The sequence below is a fragment of the Hemitrygon akajei genome, chromosome 30 (genome assembly GCF_048418815.1).
Source record: "Hemitrygon akajei chromosome 30, sHemAka1.3, whole genome shotgun sequence".
Classification (NCBI taxonomy): Eukaryota; Metazoa; Chordata; class Chondrichthyes; order Myliobatiformes; family Dasyatidae; genus Hemitrygon; species Hemitrygon akajei.
The window spans coordinates 1774658-1791344 of NC_133153.1; the positions used below are offsets into that span (position 1 = coordinate 1774658).

Below are 16687 nucleotides of genomic sequence, written 5' to 3' on the forward strand. Positions count from 1 at the left end.
TATAAATCATATAATCACATATTGTGGCGACCCACCTTCTGCGCAGTCGAACCGGCTCACAAGTAGCCAGCGCGCGGGGAGAGACTTTGGTAATGCACCTCTGATGTCATTTCCGCCCGGAGAGGGCGGGCGCTAGGGATTAAATGCCAGCGCCGCGAAGCTTGAATAAACTAATCTCGAAACCACTTACCGACTGCGTGTCGTCTCTAGCTCTGTATGTAGTACATCGCTACATTGGTGACCCCGAAGGTCCAAACGGGATTTGCACTAAAGATGACCGACTCTTCACTTGTTCACGCAGTTTCGCTGAAACTGTCGACTTTCTGGACACTGTGACCACGCATGTGGTTTAGCCAAGCAGAGGCCCAGTTCCAGATTCGGCAGATATCTTCTGATTCTGATTCCTGGCTGCCCAGGTTGTGGATTTCATACAGTCGCCCCCAGAAGAAGGCAAATATGAAGCATTCAAAGCGCTGCTCATTGGGACCTTTGGCCTCTCACGGCATGAGTGGGGTGCCCGCCTGCTTCACCTGGACGGTTTGGGAGACAGGGTGCCGTCAGCATTGATGAACGAGATGCTGGCCCTGGCTGACGGACACAAGGCCTGCCTCATGTTCGAGCAGGCGTTCCTAGAGCAGCTGCCCGAGGACATACATCTGCTGCTGGCCAACATAGATTTCAGCAACCCCGGAAGGTGGCGGCCCAGGCAGATGTGCTGTGGAAAGCCAAGAGGGAGAGCGTGGCATCCATCGGTCAGATTACCAGGCCACGCGCCCAACAGCAGACCAGACCAGGCCCGGCTGTGGGGCGCACACAACACAGAGGCAGGAGTGAGGAGGACAATGAACAGTGGTGTTTCTACCACCAGTGGTAGGGCACAGAAGCCCGCCGTTGTCGCCCGCCCTGCAGGGGCCAGGGCCAGCCGCCACTAATGGCTATGGTGGCTGGCCACCAGGACAGCCTCTTGTATGTTTGGGACAAACTTTGCCGCTTCTTGGTCAATGCCGGAGCGGAAATCAGCATCTTGCCACCGACAGGGTACAACACCCGCAACAGGAAGCCAGGACCCACCCTGAGGGCCGCAAACAGCAGCACGATACGGACCTATGGCACCCGCACAGTGCAGCTGCAGTTCGGCGCCAGCTGGTTCACGTGGGACTTCACACTGGCCGCCGTGGCCCAACCCCTCCTGGGGGCAGACTTCTTGCGAGCTCACAGCCTACTGGTCGACTTGCAAGGGAAAAGACTGGTACATGCCGAGACTTTCCAGACGTTCTCCCTGGGTGAAGCCAAGTTGCCGGCCCCACACCTAGACTCCATCATGCTGTCGGACAACGAATTCACCAGAATCCTGGCAGACTTTCCATCGATTCTGGCACCGCAGTTCACAGCAGCCATGCCCAGACACGGGGTACAGTACCACATCCCGACCCAGGGACCACCCCTCCACGCCTGCGCACAAAGGCTCCCCCCGGAAAAGCTCCTCCTGGCGAAGGAGGCGCTTAAGAGGATGGAGGAATTGGGGATCGTACGGAGGTCCGACAGCCCATGGGCCTCCCCCCTGCACATGGTGCCCGAAGCAGCCGGGGGTTGGAGACCATGCGGTGACTACCGCAGACTGAACAAGGCTACAACTCCGTGCCGCACATACAGGACTTTGCAGCAAACCTGCAAGGGGCAAGAATATTTTCCAAAGTAGACCTCGTCCGGGGATGCCATCAAATCCCGGTGCACCCTGAAGACATCCCCAAAACAGCACTCATCACCCCGTTCGACCTGTTCAAGTTTCTCCGAATGCCGTTCGGCCTGAAGAATGCCGCACAGACATTCCAGCGGCTAATGGATGCGGTGGGACGCGACCTGGACTTTGCGTTCATCTATTTGGACGACATCCTTATAGCCAGCAGTAGTCGCCAGGAGCATCTGTCCCACCTCCACCAGCTCTACTCCCGCCTGAGTGATTTCGGCCTCACGATCAACCTGGCCAAATCGACTTCCTGGGCCACAGGATTACCAAAGATGGGGCAACACCTCTGCCCACCAAGGTAGACGCGATCTGCCACTTTGCCTGGCCCAACACGGTCAAAGGCCTGCAGGAGTTCGTTGGTATGGTGAACTTCTACCACCGTTTCCTCCCCTCAGCAGCCCGTATCATGCGCCCTTTGTACACCCTGATGTCGGGTAAAGGCAAGGACATTACTTCGGACTAGGAGGCTGTGGCTGCTTTCGTTAAAGCCAAGGAAGCCTTGACAGATGCCGCGATGCTGGTGCACCCCAGAACGGACGTTCCGACCGCTCTCACGGTGGACGCATCCGACACAGCAGTCGGTGGGGTGCTGCAGCAGCTCATCGAGGGGCGCTGGCAACCCCTGGCATTCTTCAGCAAGCACCTACGACCACCCGAACTCAAGTACAGTGCTTTCGACCGGGAGCTGTTGGTACTGTATCTGGCAATCCGGCATTTCAAGTACTTCTTAGAAGGCAGGCCGTTCACCGTGTTCATGGACCACAAACCATTGACCTTCGCGTTCACGAAGGTGTCTGATCCCTGGTCGGCTTGCCAGCAGCGACACCTGTCCTACATCTCCGAGTACACAACGGACATTCAGCATGTCTTGGGAAAGGACAACGTCGTGGCAGACGCACTCTCCAGACCAGCTGTACAGGCCCTGTCCCTGGGGGTGGACTATGCAGCACTGGCGGAGGCACAGCAGGCAGACGACGAGATGCCCAGCTACAGGACCGCAGTCTCGGGTTTGCAGCTGCAGGACTTTCTCATAGACCCAGGTGATAGGACCCTCCTGTGCGACGTGGCTACTGGCCAACCTCGCCCCATCGTCCCGGCAGCCTGGAGGCGGTGAGTTTTCGACTCCATACACAGTTTGGCACACCCATCTATCAGGACAACCATCCGGCTGGTCTCCAGCAAGTTCGCGTGGCATGGACTTCGCAAGCAGGTCAGTGAATGGGCCAGAACGTGCGCACAGTACCAAACAGCCAAGGTGCAGCGGCACACTAAAGCCCCGCAGCAGCAGTTCGAACCCACCCACCGGAGGTTCGACCACATTCATGTGGATATCGTGGGCCCCCTACCAGTGTCCCGAGGAGTGCGGTACCTCCTAGCTATGGTAGACCGGTTCACGAGGTGGCCAGAGGCTCACCAACACATCTGCCGATTTCTGCACCCGAGCAGTGATCGCAACCTGGGTAGCACGTTTCTGGGTACCGGCCCACATAACCTCCTACAGAGGTGCCCAGTTCACCTCCAGCCTGTGGTCGGCTGTGGCCAGCCTGTTGGGAACGCAGCTACACCACACTACTGCCTACCACCAGTCAAACGGACTAGTGGAACGCTTCCACCGTCACTTGAAGTTGGCTCTCATGGCCCGCCTGAGACGACCTAACTGGGTGGACGAGCTTCCTTGGGTCCTGCTTGGAATTCGCACTGCGCCCAAAGAGGATCTGCACGCCTCGTCGGCCGAGTTGGTGTACGGCGCACCCCTGGCCGTCCCAGGAGAGTTCATACCAGCCCCAAGGGGGCAAGAGGAAGAACCCACAGCAGTCCTGGACAGACTACGCGAAAGGCTCGGCAACCTGGCCCCCGTGCCAACTTCACAGCACGGACGGACCCCGACCCAAGTACCCAAAGACCTGCAGGACTGTAAGTTTGTGTTTGTACGAAGGTGCAGACACCAGGCACCGTTACGGCAGCCGTACGAGGGGCCGTTCAAGGTGATCAACAACAACGGGTCCACATACATTCTGGACATTGGAGGTAAAGAGGAGGTTTTCACTGTGGACCGACTCAAACCAGCCCATGTGGACTTAATGTGGAGTAATGTTTTCTAAATATTCAAATTGTCAACATAAAGTTACTTTTCACTACCTCTTTGTGTAGAGTCTCTACGATGTCCTCAACTAGCTTTGTACAAACTTTCTGGAGACGGTCCTTCACTTTGTCAATCTGTGCATGGATGGGTTTGACAGGGTTACAATGTTCTTCTATTCTGAAATATGCAGAGTTTGAATTTATAATAAAATGTTTTGAGATCTGTCTCAGATAATGCTCAATTTCAGCAACAAGCTCAGATTCATACTGCTGTTTTTCATGCCTAATCTGTTCCTCTTGGCGGGCAGACCATTCCTTTTGTTTCTCGATGATGCGTAGGTTTAATTCTGTCTCCTTTTGTGCAAGAATCTCACTCCTCTGCCTCAAAAAGTCCTCTTTAGCTGCTTTAAGAACTTCATTGAGTTTATTTCTATGCTCATCCAAGAAGGTTTGATAATCATTTTCATTTAATTCATAAATTCTGTTTATCTCTTCTTGTTTTTCCTTATTCCACTGGGACTGAACTTTTGCTAGTTCAGTTTTAGCAGCTGCTGATGCTTCTTGTTTCTGACGTTCTAATTTATGTTCAAGAATGTCTATTTTTTCCTGCAGTTCAGCAATTTTAAAACTAGATCCTGCTTCATCAATTTCTTTCAAAGCATATTGTTTCCATTTCTCTTCATTTTCTTCCAATGCAATTGAGATCTGGAAATTACAAGTAAAAATCAAATCAACAAATCTATCTTAATGATAAAACAATATTTCTTCATTCCTACCCATTAATGTAATTTATATAATAATGACATAATCCAAAGCTCTTTCCCTCCCCATTGCCTTCTTTCACATCATGAATGCTATCTCAACAGTCACACGTTTTTCTAGTGGATTTTAAATTGATGATATCAGATAAATTCATGGCAGTGAAAGAAGACCACTCAACATATTCTGGTCAAAAATTCCATTGTTCAGCTCACAGTACAAAGTCTCGCAAATTATGGGCTTTGGGTTTCACTTAAATACTGTCCAAACACATGTGGATTGCATTTCTATCATCAATAAGTACTCCCGTTTGAGTACTATTGGGGGGGACGGGGGGATGGCCTATCTGGGGAAGCAACAGTGGCAGCACCTCTGGCACAGAGTCAGGCCCTGTGGCTCAGAAGGGTAGGGAAAGGAAGAGGATGGCAGCAGTGGTGGAGGGCTCTATAGTTAGGGAGGCAGACAGGCAATTCTGTGGACGCAGGAAAGAAACACGGATGGTAGTTTGCCTCCCAGGTGCCAGAGTCTGGTATGTTTCTGATTACATCCACAATATCCTGAAGTGGGAAGGTGAAGAGCTAGAGGTCGTGGTACATATTGGTAGGAAAAGGGAAGAAGTCCTGAAAACAGACTACAGGGAGTTAGGAAGGAAGTTGAGCAGGATCTCAAAGGTAGTAATCTCAGGATTATTGCCTGTGCCACGTGACAGTGAGTACAGGAATAGAGTGAGGTGGAAGATAAATGCGTGACTGATGGATTGGAGCAGGGGGCAGGGATTCAGATTTCTGGATCATTGGGACCTCTTTTGGGGCAGGAGTGACCTGTACAGAAAGGACAGGTTGTACTTGAATCCGAGGGGGACCAATATCCTGGCAGGGAGGTTTACTATTGGGGAGAGTTTAAACTAAATTGCTGGGGGGCGGAAACCGAACTGAAGAGAAGGGGGAAGGGGCGGTTGGCTCACAAATCGAGAAAGCTTGTAGATAGTGTGAGAGGGAGGACAGGCAGGTGATAGAGAAGGGACACGCTCACACCGATGGTCTGAGATGTGTCTATTTTAATGCAAGGAGTATTATGAACAAAGCAGATGAGCTTAAAGGGCATGGATCAGTATTTGGAGCTATGATATTGTGACCATTACAGAGACTTGGATGGCTCAGGGACAGGAATGGTTACTTAAGAGTGCCAGGATTTAGATGTTTCAGAAAGGACAGGGACGGAGGCAAAAGAGGTGGGGGGTGTGGCACTTCTGATCAGAGATATTGTCACGACTGTGGAAAAGGAGGAAGTCATGGAGGGATTTTCTACTGAGTCTCTGTGGGTGTAAGTTAGGAGCAGGAAGGGGTCAATAACTCTAACGGGTGTTGTTTATAGACCACCCATTAGTAACAGAGACATTAGGGTTAGAGATATTAGCAGATAGGGAGACAGATTCTGGAAAGATGTAATAATAGAAGGGTTCCACTGTCTAAGAACTGTTGCTCATGATATGTGCTAGTGAGGCCAGGAATAGGAAGATCATATACATATATATATATTAATAGTTAAATTAAATAAGTAGTGCAAAAAATAGAAATAAAAAAGTAGTGAATTAGTGTTTGTGGGTTCAATGTTCATTCAGAAATTGGATGGCAGAGGAGAAGAGGCTGTTGCTGAACATTTAAGTGTGTCCTTTCAGGATGTTGTTAAGCCAATACACAAAGTCAGGAATTAAAAGGTTGAGCATGGTGGGACTGATGTTCTGTTCTGAGCTGCATACATTTCAATGCAAAGAATATTGTAGCAAAGGTAGATGAGTTTACGGAATGGATCAGCACGTGGAATCATGACATTGTAGCCATTAGCGAAATTTTGATTCAGGAGGAACAGGACTGGAGTTTGTGACGGTTAGATGCAGACCATTCTATTTACCACGGGAATTCACCACAGTCCTTATAGTCGGTGTCTTAGCGCTAATGCTAAGGAGGCGCTCTGAGAACTGTACGGGGCTATTAGCGAACTGCAGAATGGACTGTTTATTGTTGACAGCGATTTTAACCACACAAACCTCAAGACAGTGCTTCCCAAATTCCATCAGTATGTGGACTTTGCAACAAGGGGGGAGGATGGGTTGGACCTTGTTTACACAAACATCCCCGACACGTACCTGGTGGAGCTCTGCCCCCATCTTGGATATTCAGACCACATCTCTGTTATGCTAATCCCAGCATACACACTGCTTGTCAGGCGCTCCAGACCAGTTCAGAAGCAGGTGAAACCCTGGCCAGCAGGCTTTTCAAGACTGCTTTGAGCACACTGACTGGCACATGTTCAGGGAGGCTGCAACTGATGGCTTTATGGTTAGAAGTGAGGAATAAGGTGGTATGACTGTGTTAGGGCCTGACAATGTGCTCCCTCGAACCCTGGGGGAGGCTACTGCAAAAATTGAAAGGGCTCTAGCAGAGAAGTTTAAATTAGGAGAATAGTAAATGTTGCTCTGCTGTTTAAGAAAGGCTCTAAGATAAGCTAGGAATTATAGGTTAGTGAACCTGCAGTGTGAAAGTTATTGGAAGATGTTCTGGGAAGACCACACATATAAATATTTGGTTAGACAAGGATTGATTAGGGATCAATGAAGTGAAGGATAATACAAAGAGCTTCTACAGGTATATTAAGAGCAAAAGGATAGTAAGGGATAAAATTGGTCCTCTTGAAGATCAGAGTGGTTGGCTATGTATGGAACCAAAAGAAATGGGGGAGATCTTAAACAGGTTTTTTGCGTCTGTATTTACTAAGGAAACTAGTCAATGGAAATAAGGCAAACAAGTAGTGAGGTCATGGAACCTATACAGATTGAAGAGGAAGAGGTGCTTGTTATCTTGAGGTAAATCAGAGCAGATGAATCCCCAGGACCTGACAGGGTATTCCCTCAGACCTGAAGGAGACTAGTGTTGAAATTACAGGGGCCCTGGCAGATATATTTAAAATGTCAGTATCTACGGGTGAATTGCAGGATTGGAGGATAGCTCATGTTGTTCCATTGTTTAAAAAAGGCTCTAAAAGTAATCTGGGAAATTATAGGCCGGTAAGTTTGATGTCGGTAGTAGGTAAATTATTGGAAGGAGTACTAAAGAGATAGGATCTACAAGTATTTGGATAGACAGGGTCTTATTAGGGAGAGTCAACATGGCATTGTGCTTGGTAGATCATGTTTAACAAATCTATTAGAGTTTTTCGAGGAGGTTACCAGGAAAGTGGATGAAGGGAAGGCAGTGGATGTTGTCTACATGGACTTCAGTAAGGCCTTTGACAAGGTCCCATATGGGAGGTTAATTAGGAAGATTCAGTTGCTAGGTATACATGGTGAGGTAGTAAATTGGGTTAGACATTGGCTCAATGGGAGAAGCCAGAGTGGTAGTGGAGGATTGCTTCTCTGAGTGGAGACCTGTTACTAGTGATGTGTCACAGGGATCAGTGCTGGGTCCAATGTTATTTGTCCTCTGTATCAATGATCTGGATGACAATGTAGTAAATTGGATCAGCAAATTACTGATGACACAAAGATTGGAGGTATAGTGGACAGTGAGGTCAGTTTTCAAAGCTTGCAGAGGGATTTAGACCAGCTGGAAAAATGGGGTGAGAAATGGCAGATGGAGTTTAATAGACAAGTGTGAGGTATTACACTTTGGAAGGAAAACCAAGGTAGAACCTACAAGGTAAATGGTAGGGCACTGAGGAGTGCAGTAGAACAGAGGGATCTGGGAATACAGATACACAATTCACTAAAAGTGGCGTCACAGGTAGATAGGTTTGTAAAAAGAGCTTTTGATACATTGGCCTTTATAAATCAAAGTATTGAGTATAAGAGTTGGAATGTTATGGTGAGGTTGTATAAGGCATTGGTGAGGCCGAATTTGGAGTATTGTGTGCAGTTTTGGTCACCAAATTACAGGAAGGATATTAATAAGGTTGAAAAAGTGCAGAGAAGGTTTACAAGGATGTTGCCGGGACTTGAGAAACTGAGTTACAAAGAAAGGTTGAATAGGTTAGGACTTCATTCCCTGGAGCATAGAAGAATGAGGGGGGAGATTTGTTAGAGGTACATAAGATTATGATGGGTACAGATAGAGTGAATGCAAACAGGCTTTTTCCACTGAGGCTAGGGGAGAAAAAATATCAGAGAACATGGGTTGAGGGTGAAGGGGAAAAAGTTTAAAGGGAACATGGGTGGGGGGGCTTCTTCACACAAAGAGTGGTGGGAGTGTGGAATGAGCTGCCAGATGAAGTAGTAAATACAGACTCACTTTTAACATTTAAGAAAAACTTGGACAGGTACATTGATGAGAGGTGTATTGAGGGATATAGGCCAGGTGCAGCTCAGTGGGACTAGGCAGAAAAATGGTTCGGCACAGCCAAAAAGGGCCAAAAGGCCTGTTTCTGTGCTGTAATGTTCTATGGGTCTATGGATAGTCAACTTGGCTTTGTGTGTGGTATGTCGTGTCTAGAGGTTTTTGAGGAAGTTACCTGGAAAATTGATAAAGACAAGACACTGAATGTTATCTACATGGATTTTAGCAAAGCCATATGGGAGATAGGTCAAGAAACTTCAGTTGTTTGGCATTCAAGATGAAATAATACATTGGATTGGACACTGACTTTGCAGAAGAAGCCAAAGTGATAGTAGGTGGTTGCCACTCTGACTGGAGGCCTGTGACTAGTGAAGTGCCACAGGATTCAGTGCTGGGTCCATTATTCTTTACCAACAATCTGGATGATAATGTGGATTCAGCAAATTTGCAGATGACTCAAAGATTGGAGATGTAGTGGAGATAAAGGGAGACTTAAAGCTTCCTGCAGGATCTGAACCAGTTGATAAAATAGGCTGAAAAATAGCAGAAGGAATTTAATGCAGTCAAGTGTGAGGTGGTGCACTTTGGGACGACCATCCAGGATAGGTCTTACACAGTGAGTGGTAGGGGGCACTGAGGAGTGAGGTAAATCAAAGGAATCCAGGAATACAGATTCATAATACCTTGAAAGCCTTGTGTACATTGGCACACAGTCCAGAGTGCAGGTTGATGGGACTAAGCTGACTAATGGTTCAGCACATGGGTCAAAGGATTTCTGAACACACAATACACCAAATCTTGAAGTGGATGGGCTACAGCAGCAGAAGACCATGAACATACACTCAGTGGCCACATTATTAAGTACCTTCCGTACCAAATAAAGTGACCACTGAGTGTAGGTGCAAACACGAGGAAATCTGCAGATGCTGGAAATTCAAGCAACACCCACAAAATGCTGGTGGAACACAGCAGGCCAGGTAGCATCTATAGGAAAAGCACATTAGTCCTGATGAAGGGTCTCGGCCCAAAACGTCGACAGTGCTTCTCCTATAGATGCTGCCTGGCCTGCTGTGTTTCACTGAGTGTAGGTGATTTGTACTGCAAAAAGAGATCTAGAACCCAGACTTGCAGAACACTTTTTGCCAGAGTATTATTTCAAAAATTCTATAAAAAGGAATGAATAACAATTCCATTTGGCAGATCTCTTCAAATTGACCAAGTAAAGGTGTGTGTGGCCATTATTTTGGATTTGCAAAAATCTATGCTTACAGCTTGCCACCCAATTTTCCTGGTCCTGACCTTAACACAACACATTACTGTATTCCAACTGAACACACTAAAAGAATGGTTACAGTACAAATTACACCACCCCTGAAACTCCATTCCACTGAAATCATTGGAAGTAAGATTCAAAGGAACAGAGCAATATGCTGCATACAATAAAACTACTGACCAGGATTAGTCATAAGTCATAGTAAGCTACAGCACACAAACAGGCCCTTTGGCTCATCTAGTGCCAAACCATTTAAAATGCATTAGGGTCCATCAATCATAGCCCTCCATACCCTTTCCACCCATGTATCTACTTCCCTTAAACGTTGAATCTAAATTAGATCCACTACTTGCATTGACAGCTTGTTCCACACTCTCACCAACCTTTCAGTGAAAAAGTTTTCCCTCGTTTCCCTTAAACATTTCACCTTTCACCCTTAACTCATAACTTGATTACTGAATAAAGGTTAATGGCCTTACTGAAATCCATATAGACCACATCCACCACCCCATCCCAATTTATCTTCTTGGCTACTTCTTAAAAAAAAATTATCAAATTTTTAAGACCAGGTCTCCCATGAATAAAGATCAGTGTAGTATGAACATTTCAGACCACAGTGACCATAGCTCCCTGATAGGAGCAGACAGTATGGGAAAATATTCTAATAGGAAGGGGCAAATTATGATGCTATGAGGCAGGAAATTAGAAGTGTACATTAGGAACTGATGTACTCAAGGAAATGCACAACAGAAATGAGGAGTTTAGGGAACATCTACATGCAGTTCTGGATAGGTTAGTTCCACTGAAGCTGAGAATAGATGGTAAGGTGAAGGAACCATGGTTGACAAGAGACATGGAACATCTAGTCAAGAGGAAGAAAGAAGCACACTTAAGGATTGGAGAGTGAAGATCAGACAGAGCTCTTGAAAGCTAAAGTATAAGGTTGACAAGAAGGAGAATGGACTTAGGTGAGCTATAAGGGGCATGAGAAGAACTTGGCAAGTAGAATTAAAGAAAATACCAAGGAATTCTGCACTGACATAAAGAACAGGAGGTTGACTAGACTGAGGATAAAAGAGGAAGCGTGTGCCTATACTCTGAGGAGTTAGTCAAAGTTTGCGATTAATACTTCACTTTAATATTCATTACTGAGGGGGATCTTGGTGAAGATTGTGTCAGTATAGTACGGGCTGGTATATGCTGCAACACGTCGATGTTAAGAAAGAGGATTTGCTGAAACTTTTGAAAAGAATTAGGATAGATAAGTCTCCAGGACCAGATGGGGTGTCAAAGTTTCAAAAATCAAAGCACATTTATTATCAAAGTATTCATATTATATACAACCTGAGATTCATTTTCTTGCAGACTCCCACAGAAAAACAAAGAAATACAATAAAATCCAAAAAAGACCATAACAAAGACCGACAAACATCCAATGTGCAAATACTAATAAAAAAAGTAAACAACTAATACTGAGCATGTCGACTGTCTACATAGATGCTGCCTGGCTTGCTGAGTTCCTCCCGTATTTTGTGTGTGTTATTTTGGACTTTCAGCATTTGTAGATTTTCTCATGTTTGTTGACACAAAGGTTGATAGCGTAGTGAATAAGTTAGGGTCATACAGTCAGAGAGAAATACAGCATAGAATCAGGCTCTTCGACTCAACTAGTCCATGCCAAAACCATTTTAACTGCCTTTTCCCAATTATTAGCACCAGGACCATATTCATTGATATCCCAACTACCCACGTATCTATATAAAATTTTCTTAAATGCTGAAATCAAGCTTGCATCAACCACTTGTCCTGGCAGCTCATTCCACACTCTCATGTCTCTATGAATGAAGAAGCTTTCCCTCATGTTCCCTTTAAACTTCTCACCTTTCACCCTTAAGCCATGACTCTGGTAGTCCCACCCAACCTCAGTGGTAAAAGCCTGCTTGCACTTACCCTATCTTGCTCTATCAAATCTCCTCTCAATCTTCTATGTTCTGAAGAATACAGTCCTAACCTATTCAATCTTTGCTAATAACTCAGGTCCTCCAGACCTGGCAACATCCTTGAAAATTTTCTCTGCACTCTTTCAACCTTGTTTATATCTTTCCTCCAAGTAGGTGACCAACACTGCACACAATACTCCTGAATACATTCATTTATGAAGACCAATATGCCAAAGCTTTCTTTACAACCTAATCTACCTGTGATACCGTTTTCAACGAATTATGTACCTGTATTCCTAGATCCTTTTGTTCGACCACACTCTGAAGTGTCCTGCTATTCACCGTGTAAGACCTACTCCGGTTGGTCCTTTCAAAATGCAAAACCTTGCACTTGTCTGCATTAAATTCCAGCTTCCATTGTGCAGCCTATTTTACCATCTGATGCACATCCCTCTGCAAGCCATGATAGCCTTCCACACTGTCCACTACATTCCCAATCTTGGTGCCATCCACAAATTTGCTGATCCAGTTAACTGCATTATCATCCAGATCATTGACATAGATGTCAAACAACAAAGGACCCAGCACTGATCCCTGCAGCACCCCACTAGCCACAGGACTCCAGCCAAAGAGGCAACCCTGTATGACTACTCTCTTGGCTTCTCCCACAAAACCAATGTCTAACCCAATTTATTACCTCATCCTGAATGCCAAGCGACTGAAGCTTTTTGACCAGCTTCTCATGCGGGATCTCGTCAAATGCCTTACTAAATTCCATGGAGACAACATTCACTGCCTTGCCTTCATCAACTTTCCTGGTAACTGCCTCGAAAAACTCTACAACGTTTGTTAGACATGACCTACCATCCACGAAGACATGATGATTATCTATAATAAGTCCATGTCTATCCAAATACTTATATATCTGGTCCCTTAGGATACCCTCCAATAACTTTCCCACAACTGATGCCAAAGTCAGGTGAACACCAAGAAATTTGGTGCTCTTTACGATCTCTACCGAGGAGCCGTCGATGTTCAGCGGGGAGTGGTTGCTGAAGTCAACAACCATCTCTTTTGTTTTGTTCACATTAAGAGACAGGTTGTTGGCCCTGCACCAGTTCGTTAGCCACTGCATCTCCTCTCTGTAAGCTGGCTTTGTTGCTAATTTTGCAGATGGTACCAAGATTGGTGGAGGGACAGCTAGAGTTGGTGAAACAGGTAGGATGAAGAAGGACTTAGACAGATTAGGAGAATGGGCAAGAAAATGGCAAATTAATTATAGTGTTGGAAAATGCATGGCCATGAACTTCAGTAGTAGAAATAACTGTGTAGACTATTTTCTAAATGGGGAGAAAATTCAAAAATCTGAGTTGCAAAGGGACTTGGAAGTCCTTGTGCAAAATACCCTGAAGGTTAACACAAAATACTCTACAGATACTGGGGTCAAAGCAACACGCACAACACGCTGGAGGAACTCAGCAGGTCGGGCAGCATCCGTGCAGACAAACAGTCAATGTTTCAGGCACAGACTCTTCCTCAGGGTCTCGGTCCGAAACGTTGACTGTTCGTTTCCACGGATGCTGCCCAACCTGCTGACACCCTAAAGGTTAACTTGCAGGTTGAGTCGATGATGAGGAAGACAAATGCAATGCAGCATTCATTTGAAGAGGTCTAGAATACAAGAGCAGGAATGTGATGCTGAGGCTTTATATGGCACTGGTGAAGCCTCACCTTGAGTACTGTGAACAGTTTTAGGCTCCTTATCTAAAAGATGTGCTGCCATGAGAGAGGGTTCAGAGGATGATTCCATGACTGAAAACGTTATCATATGAGGAACATTTGATGGCTCTGAGCCTGTTCACGCAGGAATTTAGAAAGACAAGGGGGGAATTTCATTGAAACCAGACTAGATGTGGAACGAATGTTTCCCATTGTGGGGGAGTCTAGAGCAAGCGGATAGAGATGCGGATAGAGATCCATTTAAAACAGAGATGCAGAGAAATTTCTTTAGCCAGAGGGTGGTGAATTTGTGGAATTAATTACCACAAGCAGCTGTGGAGGCCAGTTCATTTGATATATTTAAGGTGGTGATTAATAGGTTCTTGATGGGACACGCCATCAAAGGTTATGGACCATGGGAGTGAGTAGGGGCAAAATGGAACAGCCATTACAGAATGGCAGAACAGACTCAATGGGCCAAATGGCCTAATTTCTGCAACTATGTCTTATGGTCTTATAGATAGTGACGCTGCCCGTCAGAATACTGTCCACAGTACATCTATAGGTTGAACAAGTTAGGTCTTTATTCTTTGGAGCATAGAAGGTTGAGGGGGTACTTGATAGAGGTATTTAAAATTATGAGGGGGTAGATAGAGTTGATGTGGATAGGCTTTTTCCACTGAGAGTAGGGGAGATTCAAACAAGAGGACATGAGTTGAGAGTTAGGGGGCAAAAGTTTAGGGGTAAAACGAAGGGGAACTTCTCTACTCAGAGAGTGGTAGCTGTGTGGAACGAGCTTCCAGTAGAAGTGGTAGAGGCAGGTTTGATATTGTCATTAAAAAAAAAATTGGATAGGTATAATATGGACAGGAAAGGAATGGAGGTTTATGGGCTGAGTGCAAGTCGGTGGGACTAGGTGAGAGTAAGCGTTCGGCACGGACTAGAAGGGCCAAGCTGGCCTGTTTCCGTGCTATAATTGTTATATAGTTATAGAAATTTTCAAGTGTTTCATGTGACAAACTAAATCTTTTCAAACTCCTAATGAAACATAGTCAATGTCTTGCCTTCTTTATAGTTGCATCAATATGTATCAATCCTGAGATCATAACCCTGGAGGTCCTGCTCTCTAACTTAGCACCTAACTCTCTATGCAGAACTCTGTCCACATCATTAGTACCTACATGGACCATGACCTCTGGCTGTTTATTCTCCCATTTAAGAATGCTGAGGACTCGATCCAAGATGTCCCAGGCCCTGGCCACTGTGGGCAACGTACCATCTGAGAATCTCATCTTGCCCAGAGAAGCTCCTGTCTGTTCCCCTAACTAACAAATTCCCTGTCACCACAACATGCCTCATCTCCCACCCTTGAGCCATACTCAGTGCCAAAGACCCGACCACCTTGACCTTGCTCTGAAAATAACGTGGCGACAAGGAAGTCCACCCCTCCTACGAATGACCAGGTGCTGTGTCTCTCCGTGGCCGACGTGAGAAGAACCCTGTGCAGGGTCAACCCACGGAAGGCTGCTGGACCAGACAACATCCCTGGTAGAGTGCTCAGAGGATGTGCAGACCAGCTAGCAGATGTTCTCACTGACATCTTCAACATCTCCCTGAGCAGCGCCACCATTCCAATGTGCTTCAAGGCCACCACCATCATCCCCATGCCGAAGAAGTCTTCAGTGTCCTGCCTAAATGACTACTGTCCCGTTGCACTTACATCAGGCATGGGCAAACTACGGCCCGCGGGCCATATGCGGCCCGTTAAGCTTTTTAATCCGGCCCGCAGAACTTGATGAAATTATATTAATAAACCTTGTTAACACCTCAGATCCATCCTGAGAATCGCCACAACAAAACTAAATCCAGACTTTGATGCGCTGGCTAAAAAGGGAGACCAACAACACTGTTCCCACTGAAATTAAAAATAAGTTTCTTCGTTGTGTTATGTAAAAAATGCATTTGAAAATATTTTTTTCAATAAGCCTTACATGTTACATGTCATTTCTGTTAAGTGATGGACATGAGTAGTGCGCAGGTGCACGTACGTTCTCAAAATAAAAAATGCGCTCCAGATCAAATAACGCGCTCCGCATACTGGCGCGCTGTCACTGTTCTGTCCTTGTGCTGGTCGTTGTTGAGTTTTGGCACAGGGGACAATTGAATAAGAAGGAGCAGGACAAGTAGACCTGCATCTCCTACCGTTTTTGAAATAAAGACAGTCAGGAGGAGAGTGATGATGATAATATCTTGAAGGATAACAGAATTTTCAGTGCTTTAAAATAATAACTGTTACTATTAAAAAAAGCTGTATTTTATTCATTTAATTTTCAGTGTTTTAAAAGTCATTTCAATAAATAGCTAAATACCATGGGACTTCAAAGACAGATATTTTGTTGTAATGCATTTGTTCATTTTCAATTGAAATTAAAGCACATGTTTTCTACATATCCCATGATATTTTATTTTCTCTTATGAGGTGTATTACCAAAACACTCCGTCCATCTGCTCCTGGTCCGGCCCCCCTGTCAAACTTTAGAACCCTTTGTGGCCCACAAGTCAAAAAGTTTGCCCACCCCTGACTTACATCCATCATCATGAAGTGTTTCAAGAGGCTCGTCATGAGGCATATCAAGACTCTGCTGCCCCCTCACTGGACCCCCTGCAGTTTGCATACCGTCCCAACCGCTCAACAGATGACGCCATTGCCACCACCCTCCACCTGGCCCTCACCCGCCTGGACAAAAAAGACACATACGTTCGGATGCTGTTCATAGATTTTAGTTCAGCATTCAACACAATCATCCCTCAGAAACTGATTGGAAAGCTGAGCCTACTG

At 45.8% G+C, this 16687-nt stretch overlaps 1 protein-coding gene across 3 annotated transcripts in view; it reads right to left on the bottom strand.

The window, feature by feature from the left end:
* Positions 1-16687, bottom strand: part of cep152 (centrosomal protein 152) — a 228502-nt gene that overhangs the window by 41458 nt on the left and 170357 nt on the right. For all 3 annotated transcript variants that reach the window (XM_073032844.1, XM_073032843.1, XM_073032845.1), the window contains one exon: positions 3887-4534. In XM_073032844.1, coding sequence (XP_072888945.1) covers positions 3887-4534 — 648 coding nt within the window. The remainder of the gene's footprint in view (positions 1-3886; positions 4535-16687) is intronic.